The sequence below is a fragment of the Ambystoma mexicanum genome, chromosome 3p (assembly GCF_040938575.1).
Source record: "Ambystoma mexicanum isolate Mex_15411 chromosome 3p, UKY_AmexF1_1, whole genome shotgun sequence".
Lineage (NCBI taxonomy): Eukaryota > Metazoa > Chordata > Amphibia > Caudata > Ambystomatidae > Ambystoma > Ambystoma mexicanum.
In genome coordinates, this window is record NC_090925.1 from 566,341,074 (window position 1) to 566,357,115 (window position 16,042).

General features: G+C 49.8%; 1 protein-coding gene across 5 annotated transcripts in view; it reads left to right on the forward strand.

Moving 5' to 3' along the window:
• The window catches only part of ZMYND8 (zinc finger MYND-type containing 8), a 1,749,249-nt gene that overhangs the window by 1,309,002 nt on the left and 424,205 nt on the right, over positions 1-16,042 (forward strand). For all 5 annotated transcript variants that reach the window (XM_069651296.1, XM_069651297.1, XM_069651293.1 and 2 more), the window contains exon 16: positions 12,420-12,613. In XM_069651296.1, coding sequence (XP_069507397.1) covers positions 12,420-12,613 — 194 coding nt within the window. The remainder of the gene's footprint in view (positions 1-12,419; positions 12,614-16,042) is intronic.

Consider the following 16,042-nt stretch of genomic DNA (forward strand, 5'->3'; position numbering starts at 1 on the left):
CAAATAATTCATTAACTGGTAAGTACTTTTTAAACCCTCCAATGCAAAGTAAATTAACCATTTCCTGGAGGAAAGGAAAAAGCACAAAGTCAGAGGTAAGACGAGTCTCTCAGGGAGCCAGGAAAGTCAATGTTAGTTGAGCAAAGCCTGGGGGAGCTGAAAGTCTTCTTGCAGGTGAGTAAAAGTCTAGAAATAAGGTTCACTTGAAGGGCCACAAGCTGGGAGGCTTGTGAGGGGCAAAGCTGCAAGCAACTCTGCAATCGCATCCAAGACCGGTCTCAACTGAGAACAAGTAGGGCTACACAACAAGAGGTAAGTCCTCTTAGGTTTACAGTGCCTTTGGTTAGAAGAAATGGTTCCAGCTGACTTCTGTTCCTGTGTAGCTATACAGATTGTGTTGTTCCAGGGCCTCAGTCGTGGGGACAAGAGGGAGGATGTCTGGGGACTCCTGCACTACAATGGGAAGGTCGGCGGCAGCAACGGTCAAACATCAATTCAGCACCACTGCGATTTCAGCTCCTCGCGTCTATAGCAAATAGTACCACTGTGGTCTCTCAGATACCACTCTGGACTTTCCTCACATCTGGGGTCCAGCACTCTGTTAGGTGGCTCAGGCTTGATCAGTCGTGCGTGCGTGAGTGAAGTCCGGAGGATCTTCCTGGAGTTCGGGTCTGACTTAAAAGCGATGCACTCCCTGGCAATTCGGTTCCTGCAGCAGTCATGGAAGTAGAGCCAGCTTCGAGAGGATGTCAAGACAAGCTCACTTTGGGGTTGATTGGTCCCACCAACGCAAGGGGAGAAATAGTCCTTGCAGGGTTTCTCTAGTTGAGGCGAATTTGAAGCTTCAGCGCAGCAGCAGGGCTTCACCAGGCAAACCAACGGTTCAGGAGTTGCAGCAGGTGTCTCTTCCAAGTTCTTCTTCGGATTCCTTCGTCCAGTGGTTGACTCTGCCTTCCAAGCCAAAAAGCCTCGCCTTTATGCAGGTACCTCCCATTCATTTGCAGCCTACCTGTCAATCACACATATGGGTAGCTGTCCTCCAAGGACAGCCTTCCAGCCAATCACCCTTGGGTGCATTCCTGTAACCAAGGAGACTAAGCACAGGGAGTTTCGGGCACCTCCCTCACTTCCTGCCCCTGGCAGACATGCTGGAGCCAGAGGCGGGCTTCACTTGTGAATCCCGCCAAAGACCAAATGAACAAAGGGACCAAACCTGGTTTGGCGCGCAGAGTAAATCTCAAGAAGAACCTTTCCAACAATACATGGTCGTAAAAACAAGACCGGGGCCATTTTGACAAAATGGGCAGCCATGGGTGCCTTATTACAGCTGCGATTGCAGCCCACTGTAAAAATACACAATGGTAGTAAAAAGTAACCACTGCCACAAGCCATTAATTGTGGAAAGGGTAACATCAAAATGTTACATGAGAAACTAGACAAAGGGGATACTAAGTAACCCCCTCCAGCACCCTATTGTAAGATAGTGTGTGCTGGATCTGGAAAGGTACACAATGTAAGTAAAGTCAATTTCACTTCACTGCACTCGGAAACGGTAGTTTCACCAAGAGGAGGTATTTAAACCTTTGGGAAATCTAAGAGACCTCCGTGGGTCACTGCACTGAACGTGCTTGGTCTCACAATGTAAAGATGATGCCTATGAAGTTTGTCAGACTCCACAGTCACAAGAAAGACAGAGTCCAAATCGCTGATTGGAGCTGTTTCGGTCCCATGCTGAGGCTGAAAGCCAGACTGCCTTGCTAATAGAAGGTTAGATTCCAGATGTTTTTGAATTTGTTAGTAGGCCATTTTGTCTGATGTTCTGTCGTAACCGGGCGGTAATTGCTAGGTATCAAAGGGTCTACGGTCTGGTTTTTTTCAGTAAAGGTTGCACCCACGACTCCTTGAGGTTAGATGGGATAATGCCTGATGAGAATGAGGCATTAATACGTTTTGTGATGAAGGGGGCCAGGTCTCGGGCTGCATCCTTTATTTTTATTTATTTTTTAAAAAATTTTTGGCAGAGGCAGATGACATACACACACATCGGAGCAGCTATACAAAGACAATCTGGATATTTTAACAGAATTCAGTGGCACATATGAATAGTGAGAAGTAATAACATGGAGATCGCAGCACTATAGAGCATCAAGTAACAAGGCACGCAGTAGCAATAGTTAAGGTGAATTATCCATCGAGGAGCCGGCATCCAGGCCATTCAGATAACTATTAAAGGCAGTCCAAATGTTTTTAGGCCGGGACCGTGCCGGGAGGGTGCTAATGTATTCCTCCTTGCAGTTCCGAGACCAGGTCAACAAGTTCAGCCATTTCCGGAAGGTAGGAGGGGCAGAGCGCTTCCAGTCCTGTAAGATACATTTTTTGGCAATTACACAGCACACATTTAAGAATTTAGCAGCCCCTCTGGCTCCCTCATCCCCCCAAGCCCTAAACAGTACACCCAGTGGGTCAGGCTTGATGACAGTATCACAGATTTCTGAGAAAGTTTTCAGGATTTCCTCCCAGAATGGGGTTAGCCGTGGGCAGTCCCAGAACATGTGTAAGTGGCCCGCATCCTCCGCGCCACAGGGAGGACATAGCCGTGGGTCGGAGCGGGAGAACTTGGAGAGCCAGCGCGGGGTGTAGTAGAGCCTGTTAAACAGTTTATACTGTATGGTGCGGTATCGGAAATTCAGGGAGACCCTATTAGTGTGAGAGCACATTTTCCCCCACAGCTGGTCCGTGAGTTCTACCTCCAGTTCGGAGGCCCAGTCATCCCGCACCCTAGAGAGTTGCAGTGTAGCAGTTGTGAGAAGGAGTTTGTATAGTGATGATACCACCCCGCGGGCCCCGCCCGAGTTGGCGATGTACAAAATCCCAGGGGAGTCAGGGGGCTTGTGGGGAAACTCAGGCCACGTGTCGCGGAATGCAGCGCGGAGTCTGTAATATTGCAGCAGTTCCATTGGTGAACCCGAGTGACCCGGTTTCCAGGTCTGTGGTGTAATGAATAGCCCATCCGGGTAAAAGTTGGTTAGGGCCAGGTACCCCAGGGACCGCCAATGTCGTGCCAAGGCCATGTCGTTTGTGGGTTCTAATCCGGGGAACTTCCAGGCGGGGAGCCACTTGTAGTATGGGCGTTCTTCCACACCCGCAGCAGATATCCGCCTCCAAGCCGATATGGTGGTTTGGACTGGGTCTATGGGCGAGTCTGGCTCATATTGTTGATGTAGGATCAAGGTCATTATATTGGTGCCAGAAGCTGCAAGGGCTTCTAGCTTGACATGCGGGCGAGGCCCAGGGTACCAGTACGTGGCAAACTGCGCCTGCGCGGCGATCCAGTACCGCATCAGGTCGGGAGCAGTAAACCCGCCTTTCTCATAGGGAAGAGTCATGGCAGCCCATTTTTTCCGCACCGCACCAGAATGCCACAGGAACTGAGCGCACAGCTTGTGTAGATCAGCAAAGTACTTCTTGCCGGGCGATATGGGGACATTTGTGAATGTGTACAGCAGTTTGGGGAGTAAAATCATTTTAACCAGTGATTATCTACCCGCCAATGACAACGGGAGAGAGCGCCAGCGCACTATCTTGGACTCCGCCAGTTCTGCCGTGGCCAGGTAGTTGTTAGTTAAGAGAGCTTCTTTGGTCAAGGACACCTGGATTCCCAGATATTTAATCCTGTCGGGAGACCAACGTAGCGGGTACTCCGTGGCAGGTTGAATCGTGGAGCCGTGAGGGGGAAGAGTTCGGATTTGGCATAATTGATGCTGAATCCAGAGTATGTATCGATACGAGTGATGTCGCGCAGAATAGGGTCGAGGTGGAGGTCTGGGCCAGTGTCCACCATCTGGATCATGGAGAGGGATGTGTGCTTCAATAAATTTCACCGCCTCGTCAGGCACAGTAAAGAAATATAATTTGCCACTGTATGTGATTTTAAGACGAGCGGGGCAGATTCCGACCGCGGGACAGATTTGGTAAATTTGTCCATGGCTCCCCCTTTCGAATTCCCTCTGGATTTGTTGGGCATAGCCGGTAGAATTTCCAATGAGGCAAGGTGCACAGTTGGAGCTGAGAAAGCAGGGCAGAGGTGCGGGGCTCTGATCGAAGGGAGGTGGGAAACGCTGCGCTTGTAGAAGTGGATTGTTAATGGAGGCCAAACACTCAGCTGGTCAAAGGGGGAAACCCAGGTACAGTCAGGAGCTCCAAGCAAGGAGGCGCTGGCGTGTCCAGCAGCCAGGGTCCACAGAGGCCGCCTCAGGCGCAGGTGATCCGGACGTAGCGCTCCCTTCCAGAGCGTAGGCCTGGGCTCCGGGCCTCTCAGGTGGCAAGACTCGGTGATGTAGGCCACAAGTGACTCGGCTCGGGTCCCCGCCCCTCTACTCACCTGGGCGTCGGTGTCCGGATCGGGAGCTGCAGATATCGGGTGGGCAACCAGGCTCCTGCCCAGTCACCCCGCAGCTCAGTGAGGACAGGGCCCCAGCGCCGCCACGAGGGAGAGCAGCGGAGTTATCCCAGGGGGGGTATGGAGCGAGCGCTGCGGCACCATTGTGAGGGAGAGGGGTGATCGCCGATGCGGTGGTGTGCCCCAGGGCGGGGCAGCCGGAGCCGATGGCAGAGTCCCCCTCACAGGGGGGGCGCAAGGCAGTCGCCGCGGAGCTGATGTGTTGATGAGGAGTGGGGGCGCTCCAGCGCAGGCCCCCGCAGCGGCCGCCCGCGCTACAGCATACTCCAGGAGGGAGGCTGCAGGCGATGTCGGATTCACTCCCCAGGGGGGGACTGGTGTAGGCTGCGAGCCGGAGAGCCCCGGGCAGTGATCAGGGGCCGCGAGTCCCACGCCCAGCATTCAACGCCGGCCTCCGCGAGATCCGGCAGGGAGGAGGAGGCGGGAGCCGGGCGCGTGCGAAGGCCCAGACAGGAGGCCGCCAGCCGGCAGAGACGCCCGATTCGTCTGGTTCCCGGGACCGTTTCAGGCCGGGATTGCTGTGGCACATGCAGAAAGGTCGCCCAAGTGAATCCAAGAAGTATTGGGCTGCAAGGATATTTGATACCGCAGTTGATGGTGGATTTCGGCCGGAGCCCCACGGAGCTCAAGGACTAGGCAGCCATCTTGGGCTGCTCAACAGCGCCACCCGGGCTGCATCCTTTATAAGTTGTGCAGGGCATTGGTCACCCTGACAGTTAGAAGGTTTAAGCGATAATATGATTTTTTCATTTTCAATTATAGTGACTTTAGAGAACTTAAAGCGGAGTGGGTCAGCATGGTTGTTAGGGGATACAGGGGCGGTTATGGGGGGAGTGGTACTAGTTAGGGATGCTTTTTTCTTGGCAATTTTTGTTTGTATGGTCGTAACTTTATTGGCTAGTGCTTGCTGTATGTTAGCGCACCATGGTTTATCTTGTATACAGTTGTCCGGCACTGGGATGGTGGCTTCTAGCTCTTTCAGGATAACGAAGAGCTCCTTCATGCTTGATTTGGCCTGTGATATTCTGGAGTTATAGGTTTGACGTTTAGCTAGGAGTATTTTACTTTTATAGAGGGCAGATATTGTACTGAGGTTAGTCTGGTTTTCCTCGGATGGTAGTAATCTCCAAGATACCTCACATTGTCTTTTTTTCGTTTGTAATATTTTCAGATGTGGAGTATACCATGAATTGAGGTGGGCTTTAGCTTTACTTTGTCTCATTTTAAGTGGCGCTTTTGAGTCAAGTGAAGTGGACATAACTTGATTATATTCCTTGACCAATGCGTCAGGCCCCAAGTTTTCAGGGAGCGCATTGAGTGTAGGGAGAATCAGAGGGAGTAAGTCGTCATAGGTAATGTTCTTTTTATTCCTTGTGTGAATGGTTGGAGCTAGCGATATAGGCATGGAAATAGGTTTTTCAGTTGCTAAGGAGAAGGTTACAAGGTGGTGCACTGTCCAAATCTGAGGGGATATGAATAAAATTAAGGCATTACAGTTGTGGTCTGTCACCCAGTAGACTGTTCTTCCTTTGTTGTGAGAAGGGTGGAGCACTCTCTGGGTGAAGCCTAGTTCCGTTAAAATATTGGCCATACTAGACGCATGTGAATCTTTAGGGTCATGGAAGTCTAAGTTCAAGTCCCCTAGTAGTAGGACTTGAGAAGAATTTTTTAAGTTATTAGATAAGATATTGGAGATATCTTCCTCAAAGGTACCGATAAGGCCTGGAGGCCTGTATATCAGATGGATTGTGAGAGTATGGGAGTTGTTTATATTAAGCTTGGCTGTGAGATTCTCACATGATTTAATGTCAAGGGGTGGTGCTAGTCTGAATGGTAGATTGTCTTTTGCAATAAAGGCAATGCCTCCTCCTCGAGCTTCAGTTCTGTCGGATATTATGATAGTGTAGCCATTAGGGATGGCCAGGGAGAGAACTGGTCCAGCAGCAGCATGTAGCCATGATTCGGTGATCGCTAGGAAGTCAAGGTGTTCTGACTGGATGATGTCAGATCTCTCAGTTGCATGAGCGACCAACGATCTGGCGTTTATTAGAGCGCCCTTGAGGTTAGGGTTAGCAGATAATGAAGCAGATGGGACCTCTGTGCTTTGGGTCTTGGAGGTGGGTCTTGGTGTGATTGAAAGATGCATAGGCTGGTAGAGAGCTGTGGTGACTTTTTCCTTTGATAATGGAGGTTTCAGAATGTAAGTTAGCTCTCTTATTAGGGATAGTGAGGGTTCTCGCTAAAGGTTCAAATAATTTGGATAGTCTCGAGCGGAGTCTTCCGTTTCTCACAGTAGTGTTACATGGCTGGGAGTCATACATAGGCAGCAGCTGGGAGGCCATGATAGGTTTAGCTGACCGTTTTCCTCTGATAATGGAGGTTTCAGAATGTAAGTTAGCTCTCTTATTAGGGATAGTGAGGGTTCTCGCTAAAGGCACATGTCACTGTGAATCTCTGTTACAGCCCTACAGCTCACATTGACCCCTCTTGAGATAAGCCTGGCTGCTCAGTCACTCTACCAACTTGTGTAGTACAGGCCTATACCAAAGGTTGGGTTACCTATTGCCAAGAGGACAAGGCTGGTGTAGTCTCCCACAGGGTTACTACATACAATCTTGTCTGACAATCCTCCCATGCCTGAGGCCTCTCATGCCATGGGCCCTTGCGCTCTTCCGCCCAGGGCGTGGCGCAAGGCTTAAAGATGGGCAGAGGCACGTGGCGGAACCTGCCAGAATGGTGGCCATTTCCGATTCAACTCGGCTTGCCTGTGTTTTCACCCATTTAATGGTCTTTGCGGGATGATCCCAGTACCCTTCCCTCTGGAAGCATCAGTGGTCTTTATGGTACAGGCTTCTGATCTCCTCAGGGGTACATCTACCCATCACAGACTTACGTGTCACGCTTCGGGCGTCTCAGCACTTTGACCAAGATTGGCCAGCCAGCGCCTCGGAGGGCGGGGCCCCTAGGGATCTGGCGGCTAGCGAGTACTGCTCTTCGAGTGCTTCATCCTCCTCATGCGTTACCCTCAGATGACGGGGCTCCTGAAGAATATAGTGAAGGAGGTGATCCTGCAGGTGGTGCCTGCCCGGCCTCTCCTCTGGTCCTCCGCCAGTTCCTCCAGTGCTACCGGTTCCAGTGCCGGTCCCTTCCCAGGTCCAGGCATACCACCAAGACCTCCCCCTGAACAGTTGGACTTGTCTTTGGCTTCCGATCTAGGGGTAACTCCGCAGGCACCTCTGTCCCAGGTCCCACACTCCCCTCGCTGTATAAAAAGAGGGGCTGTGGGACGATGACGACGACGGCCAGGGCGATGAACCTTCGGCATTCGTTAAGGCCTTTCATGACCACCTCCAGGGCCTGGCAGAGTCCTTGGGGGTTCCTCTGCCCGAGGAAGCCCCCCAGAGTCGGGAGGGCCAGCAGAGGTTTTGGGCAAGTGCACCACGATCCAGTCTGGTATCCCTCTCCAGAAGGATGTCCTGCAGGTAGTGAGAATGGTCAGGGAGAAGCCCACGGCCAACACCCAAATGAACAAGAAGTCGGACAGCAGGTTCAGGCTGACAGACATAGTGCTAATCCTCTGGGCTTCCCACCCACAGCCCCTTTCTTCAGTGGTGTCTGCGGCCTCACTATATTGAGCAAACGCGGTTATGCCATCTCAGCACTGCATCTGCGGCAAGCCAATGGTGACGTCCTCTTGGCTGCCACTAACCAGAAGCTGTGGCGGGAGCTCTGGGAGTCTGCCACATCGACACAGACAGTAGGGGGCTGTGCCTGGCTGCCGAGATGAGACGGACGGCGTGGATGCATGCCACTATGTTTTTTCATCTGAGGTGCAAGAGCGGATTCTTGATCTGCCCTTTGAGCGCACAGACCTCTTTCATTCGTCAACCCAAGTTCACAAAGAAGAAAACCTGGCAATCCTTACAAAGCCAGGGCAAAAGTCTTTCCCTCAATCTCAGGGCAGGACTGAATTTAAACACTGCGCTTTGACCAGCTTGAATGGGTTTTGGGACCGTGGTACGTGGAGGCCTGGCAGGTCGCCCAGCGACAATAGGAGAAAGCAGCAGTGGACTTCACGTAGGTTTTTCCGTTACCCCCGCCTCTGCTTCTGCGTCTGACGCCAAGAAACAGGCACGTCAAGGTCGGGGAACACAGCTCCCCAGTAGCCGGCTGACTGGCTCTTATCCAAGACAGCTGGAAGCATCTTTTCAAGAACCCTTGGATCCTATCCATAGTCTCCACAGGATTCAGGCTTCCTCTTCCCTTTTCCTCTACCATCCTCTGCGCCTCTTGGTCAGATCGTGTCCTTGAGATTACGGTCTTTTACGGAAGGTCCGTTAGCTCTTGGAGATGCAGGCGGTAGAACCAGTTCCTCACTCAGACGGGATCAGGCTTCTAATCCAGGATTTTTGCGGTACCCAATAACAACCAAGCTGGCCTGAGGGTTGTCCTGGACCTTTCATTTCTCATTCTGTCTTCACCGCTAGAAGGCTTCAAGATGATTACTCCTGCACATGTAGCAGAATCTCTGTGTGTGCAGGGAACTGGATGTGTTCCCTAGATATCAAAGATGCCCATCCCCATCTACCAGCCCCGTTGGAAATTTCTGCGGGTCACGATTATGTTGTACCATTTTCAGTACAAGGTGTTGCCGTTCGGCCTGAACTCGGCACCTGGTGTCTGCACGAAGTTGATGAACACAGTGGCGAGTATCCTATGCTTAGAAGGTCATCACCTATACCCATATCTGGATGAATGTCTGGTGAGGGCAGTGTCCCCAGCGTGGGTGATACACTCCTGCCAGAGGTTGGCGGATATTTTTCATCAGCTGTGCTTCTCCCTCAATCTGAGGAAGTCACAGTTGTGCCCCTCCCAGGATTTGGTCTTCCTAGGGATACTTTGGAACACGGCCGCTGAGTGGGTGTTCCCCCATGCCCAAGAGGATTCACTCCCTTTGCAAGGCGATAGGGCTGTTTCCAGTGAACTCGACCATCTCGGTATGGTGGTTCCAGCACCTTCTTGGCCTGATGGCCTCCTGCGTGCTCACTGTACAGCACGCTCAACTCGGGATGAGGCGCCTCCAGCTCCACCTGGCGGCCAATTGGGATCCGGAGACGGGTGTCAGTCAGACAGGATCCCAATACCTCTGCTCCTCTTGCCCAATCTTTGCTGATTGACGGCAGTGTTTCCGTTGGAGCCCCCTTCACCCGACCGGAGCCTACCCTGATGGTGACTACGGATTCCTCTCTTTCAGGCTGGGGAGGTACTCTGGAGGGCTATGCGATTCATGGCTTCGGTCCAGGGCAGAAGCCCTCCTGCATATCAATCTGCTCGAGCTCAGAGCAGTGGGCCTGGCCCTCAAGGCATTTCTGCCCCTCATCGAGGACAGGTCTGTTCTACTACGATGTTTTACCTGAATAAGCAGTTTGGCACCAGTAACCCCCCCCCCCCTCCTCTGCATGGAGGTTGTATCGATCTGGGAATGGGCACTGATGGAGGGGGTTTGGATTTCTGCAATCCGCCTCCCGGGGGACAGCAGTGCAGAAGCTGATCAGCTGAGCCGCTTGGGGTTGAACACCTACGAGTGGAAGAGTTGCACACCGACTCCTTGTTGCTCCTGTTCCAGCGTTTGAGGTTAGTGAACTGGACTTGTTTGCATCTCCTCGGAATTCCAAGATCCCCCGGTTTGCTTCGTGGGCAGGACAGAGTTGGGTGTCTCTGGGAGATGCCTTCTAGATCTGTTGCCACAGTAGCAGTTGTTATGCGTTCCCGCCCCTCCCGCCTCCCACTCCAGCAGACCCTCCACAAGTTTCGGGCTTCGGTGGGCTGAAACCTCATCCTGATTGCCCACCAATGGCCTTCAAGATTCAGGTTTTCAGATCTGCTGTAGTTGTGCTCCCAGGGTCCTGTCCACCTTCCGATCACCAACAGTGGCTTCCTGATGCAGCAGGGCGGAGCAGTGGAACATCCGAGCCGGCCAGGCTTGCGCTGATAGCCTGGTTCCTGACCAGCTGAGGCTTCAGTGTGCTCAATTTTTGGATGACAACTGGGACATCATTTAACAGGCAAGGAGGCCCTCTACTCGGCCCCAGTATTCGATCAAATGGACTAGGTTCTGCCATTGGGCCCATGATAAGGGTCTGGATCCTGTCACCTGTCCTCTGGATGACGTACTGGCTTTTTCAGCACACATGGCCCATTCTAGTCGGCAGGTGGATACTTGCTGCACTTATATGGCGGCCATTGGGGCTTACAAGAATTCCCCTGAGCATGTGTTTTCGGTGGCCAAACAGTGGTTAAGGCCCACCTAAGGAGTTGCCTGCACTTTTTCTTCCATTGCATATGCCACACTTGATCCGGCACCTCAGTGTGGTTCTTGCTGCCTGACGGTGCAACACTTTCGAACTGATGGCCTCTGTGGACAACCGATGGCCTCTGTGGACATCCGACAATTTTACTGTTGGCTCTCACCTATGCGCGCAGGGTCGGTGAACTGCAGGCGTTGTTTGTTCAAGCCCTTCACCATGTTTCACAACAACAAGGTCATCTTGCGCACTCACCTGAATTTCTTGCCCAACGTGGTCTCTCCATTTCATCTGAATTAAGAGATCTGTCTTTTAGTGTTCTTTTTGAACCTACAGTCAGAGGCAGAAAGTGCCCTACATTCCTTGGACCTCAAGAGAGTCCTCAGGTTTTAACTCTCACAGACGAAATCCTTCAGGAAGTCCGAGGCATTGTTTGTGACTGTTGGCTCTCACGATTCCAAGGCTTCCATCGCCCATTGAATGCATCAGGCCATTTCGAAGGCGTACACGGGCATGGGCAAACCAGTTCCGGAGGGAATTCACGCTCATAGGTTCAGAGCTAACGCCACTGCCGTCGCATTGCGGGGACATGCTTATTGGGATGTCATTAGCAAAGCATCTACCTGGGCCACTTTGTCGACCTTCTGTAAGCACTATTCCTTGCATACCACCTCCAGGCGCAATGCTGAGTTCGGGCAGCCGGTTCTGAAGAACCTTTTGATTTCGTCCTAGATATATGGTCTTATTCTGTGGAATCAACCACAAGGATGGAGGAAAGGGGATGGGACGTACGAGTAATTAAAGTTACTCACCGTAGTGACTAGAGTTCTAATAGCCCATAGTCCCACCCACCTTTCCCCTCTAGTATGCCAAGGGGTAATATGTAATAGGCGTAGCCTGGTATCTAAGCATCCGATGTGTTCAAAGGGAACTGAGGTGAGGTACCAGAGGGCAGGGCCTCACGGGCGTTCCCACGCCTGAGACTTTACCCCTGCGCGCGATTGTAAAATTAACGGGGAAGCTCAATTTTTCACTGCCAAAGGTTCCGGTACCATCCCCATGTTGGGGGATGCCCACAAGGCTGGAGAAAAGGGGACTATGGACTATGAATACTCTAGTCACTACGGTGAGTATCTTTAATATTCACTCCATCTCCAGGGTTCAGATAGCTATTCTGTTGTTTTGTCCATGATTTATAATGACAATCCCATGATGGAATAATAATAGAGAAATGGCAAAAAAATGTAGGAACATTTTCTTAATGAAAATTCTTAAACCTAGAAATAACTTGTATTGTGAGAACTTTGCATTAATTTATGACGGGGAAGTGAATTCATTTAGATACAAAAGATTCTCAACATACCAAACAAATGTATGTGAATGTAAATAGTGTAAATCCAACTGAGTTTTGTTTGCTGTAGCCATTGATGATCAAACAGATTACAGTAGTGATGTTTGCAATACTTTATTGTAATTGTTTATTTGTACAGCGCTTATTCACAAGTAAAGTGCTTCAAAGCGCTTTAAGGTGCATCAGAGCTTAATCTAAAATCATTGCAAACCGGCCTGGAGCTTTAGGATGTGGTTCAATTGAAATCATGTTCAACATGCGACTTAAAGAGAAAATCTGAACTGTGTTCTTTTTGTTTATTTAGCTGTGCAACAGAAGGAGATCACGCAGAGTAGCACTTCAACATCAACTATCACCTTGGTTACCAGCACTCAGCCGATTTCTATGGTTACCAGTTCAGGATCAGGGACCATTCATACTACTTCAATTAATACAGATTTACCAATACCCACTGCTTCTGCTGATGTTGCTGCAGATATTGCTAAATACACTGGAAAAGTAAGTTCCTAAGAAGTTTCCTTACAACACTGTCCTTTAACACTTCCAATGCTAGGGTGTTTGTGCATTCGGGTCTGTGGTTTTTGTTCTATCACATTTACTTTCTTTGGTAGTATAAAATAAGTTATTTATTAATGCCACTATTCAAAAGATTAAGCCCTATGGTCAGGGTCGTTAGTTATATCTTCCTTCCTTCCTTCCTTCCTTAGATATGAGGGCTTCCTTTAAGTCTCACTAGGCTACCTAAATGATAGAATGGCAGAGCAGCACAGGCTTACCTCACACGGGGTGGGTGGGGGGAGCGGGTGTTGAAAGGTAAGGTAAGCACTTTTCACAAATACCAAATGAGAGATTAGCCACACTATGATTTGTATAGCAATACATTCTTTATATAGCAAAGGGCAAGAGATGAATCACTACTTTAACAGGTAAGTAAACAAATAGGCAACACTGTCATTTAAGTTGCACATTTTCAAGAGCTCTCAAAGTTCATGTAAAAGTCCTTCCTAGAGAAGAAAATACAGTTACAAGTAAGTGTTAGGAAAGATTCCTCTTTACTGCACCTTTCCTTCCATCTCTATGGACCCCCAAACCTTTTGCTTTTATTTTTGATACTTACCTCCTCTTTTTGCAGTGCAGTGAAGCCTTAAGCTTCACTACACTGGCTTTTGCTCATATGTACTGAGGAAACTGACATGTCCTTCAGGCTGTCAGTACTGGGAAACATTGTTTCCCTTAGTCGTGTTACAGTGTTCCTACTTTGGGTTACTTTGTATCACTTGTGGTATCTTTTATCATTGTACAATGCAGCTTACACTGCAGTACAATGGGGTACATTTTTTGGTTTGCCCTAGACTAACACTCAGAGGATTTTTGGTTACTCTAGGTGTGCTAAAAAGATAAGCTTGTGGCAGCAGTGACGTTTTCCCACTTTTTTGGACATTTCGTTTTAGCCTTACCGCGTTTGGCTACTGACCATGACTAGTGTCTAAACATGGCCGTGCCACATGGTTTTTCGCTTGTCCTTTGGCCATCTTGTTCTTTAGCCTTCTTCCTGACCTGAGAGGCCAGGAAAATCCATATAAGGACTTCCATGCCCAGGAAAGCAGAAGCTTTTGGCGGGCTACTGGAGGGCTGTGTGTGTTTGATGACAGAATGTGGGTTGGGACTGTCTGGTCCCAATACACAAACTGGTTTCAGTGTGTCTGAGTCATATGCATGAGTGTTCCCGCCAGTGGTCCTGATTGGACCACTGGAAGGGTGTGTGTCTGGGCTACTTCTGTCATTGGCTAGTGAGGGCAGCTGCTCTTAGCTGGCTTTTAGGATAAGAAGGGGACCCCCGCACCAACTCTTCAGAGATCTTGGAGAAACCTGAAGGAGCCAAGACTTGTGTTCAGCTGTGAGACCTGCAAAGAAACCGGAGACCCATTGGAAGGAGGCCTGGCTACCAATTTAACCCTGTCTTGCTGAAGATCTTTAGCAGTCCTGCGAAGGAGCTGCGACCATGGGAGTGGAGGCAACATCCATTCCTGATGTCTGCTCGGTACCCTGCAAAGAAGAGCCTTTGGAAGTGTTCCGGGACCATCCTCCAGCTGACCAGCTACGGGTTTGGGCTACTGTACTGCCGACGTCACCATTCTGAGTTTCGACCTGGAACTTTGTGGATCCTCAGCTTGCCCTACAAGACTAAACTCTGCGTAATTTCGGCATCCTGCATCAAAGGGACCCGAGATAAGAGGGAAAGTCTAATCACAGCAGTTGAGTCCCTTTGCGTTGCTGTGCTGCGGTGACCACCATCCGAAATCACTTACCTGACCCAAGTCCAGTCCTGAGAGGGGCCCTGCATTGAGTTTTTCTGCATTCTTCATTCGAGAGTCCTTGCACCAGTGAAAGACACCAACCGGAGATCTGCTAGAACCTGCAACCCCTGCGAATCGAGGACTGCGACTATCAGTGGGAAAAGCAATCTCGGCCCCTCTTCCTTTGTCTCGCCGATTCTGGGGAAGAATCAGAGTACGGGGGATAAGTTACAGTAGTTCTTACCTACCCCTAAACTCCCATTATAAGCCTATGGGCTTAAAATAAACTTTATTCTAATAATATTGGCTTTGCCAGTGCTTGCTCGCACAAGACTTCTGAAAGTTGGGGCTACTTCTGTTCGCTAGTTCAACTTGTACTCTGACAATTAGAACCCTTCACTGGATCCCAGAGACCCTACCTGCATTTTATCCTGGCTTACAGATTCTGTGGAACCTTACCTGAACTATTGTGCAAAAGGCTAAAGACAATTTAACGCTGGATTATTTTTTTAAAGTTGGGGATCATTCTCTGTGGACCTAAAGTGCATAATATAACCTTATCTTTCCTTTGTAGGAGTTTGTGGTGTATATTATGCCCTCTGATAAGTGAATGTATACATGTATTCTATTTTATCTTGTGTTGTGTGATAACTCTACCAGCCAGTAGTAATTTTTCTGTAGTGTGTTTGGCCAATAAATGATGATTGTATTTTTATACAGCCTGTCTAAGTGTAATCTGTGATTCACATTGTGTGAACTCATTGTGGATCCTTTACAAGCTCACCACCTCTGAAGAACTTAGACTAGACCGCCTATCACTGCTACCTGAACTGGTTTGGCTACAACTCCCCAGAGTTGTCGATTACAATATACGATGGCCTTTTATACATCGGTCCACCAGGCCAGAATATAGAAAATCGGTCCTTACAGTAAGTAAATTGCCTATTGTATCTAGGGCACTAAAGAGTTTTTAAGGCAGCCAGTGGCAACCAGGTTCTGTGGATTTGGGGCAGGCTTTTGCGGGAAGATTTAACTTATGTGAACAGTAACCAAATGAACAGTTTTTGGAGTTCTGGAGGAGCATAAACAACAGATGACCATTGGCGTGGAAGAGGGATCCCCCAGAGGGTGATACAACAGTCAAAATGACTCAAAAGCAGTGCTGGAAAGTCGGGGAGCAATATCCTGGGCGCAAGGTACACTGCGTCCAAGGAGCAGTTCTGCAGCAGGTGGTTTTGCGGTTTCTGGGAGCGGGCACTGTACATGTTTTGTGACCACCAAATATTACAGTGACAATACACTGGTGAAGGAGGGACCGCAATACTCTCAGGAAGGATGATTATTCAAGATTCAGCATCTCCCGGGTCAAGTGTTCGAGCTTGCCGCAAAGAAAGACAGAGAAGCCATGGCATGTGTTAGTCAGTGATGCAGGGTTCCTCAGCCTTTTTAGCTCTCTGAATTCGACTTCTGAGGATAAGGTCCACTTGAGAAGGTCCCAGGAAGGACGATTGTTCATGTTTCGCCCCGAGTGACACAATAAAGAGGGACCAGCCAATGAACAAGAACTCAGAGAAGAATTTGTCAGTGAGGTTGAAGCATAAAGGGCAGCACAGCCACATGGCGTTTCCCA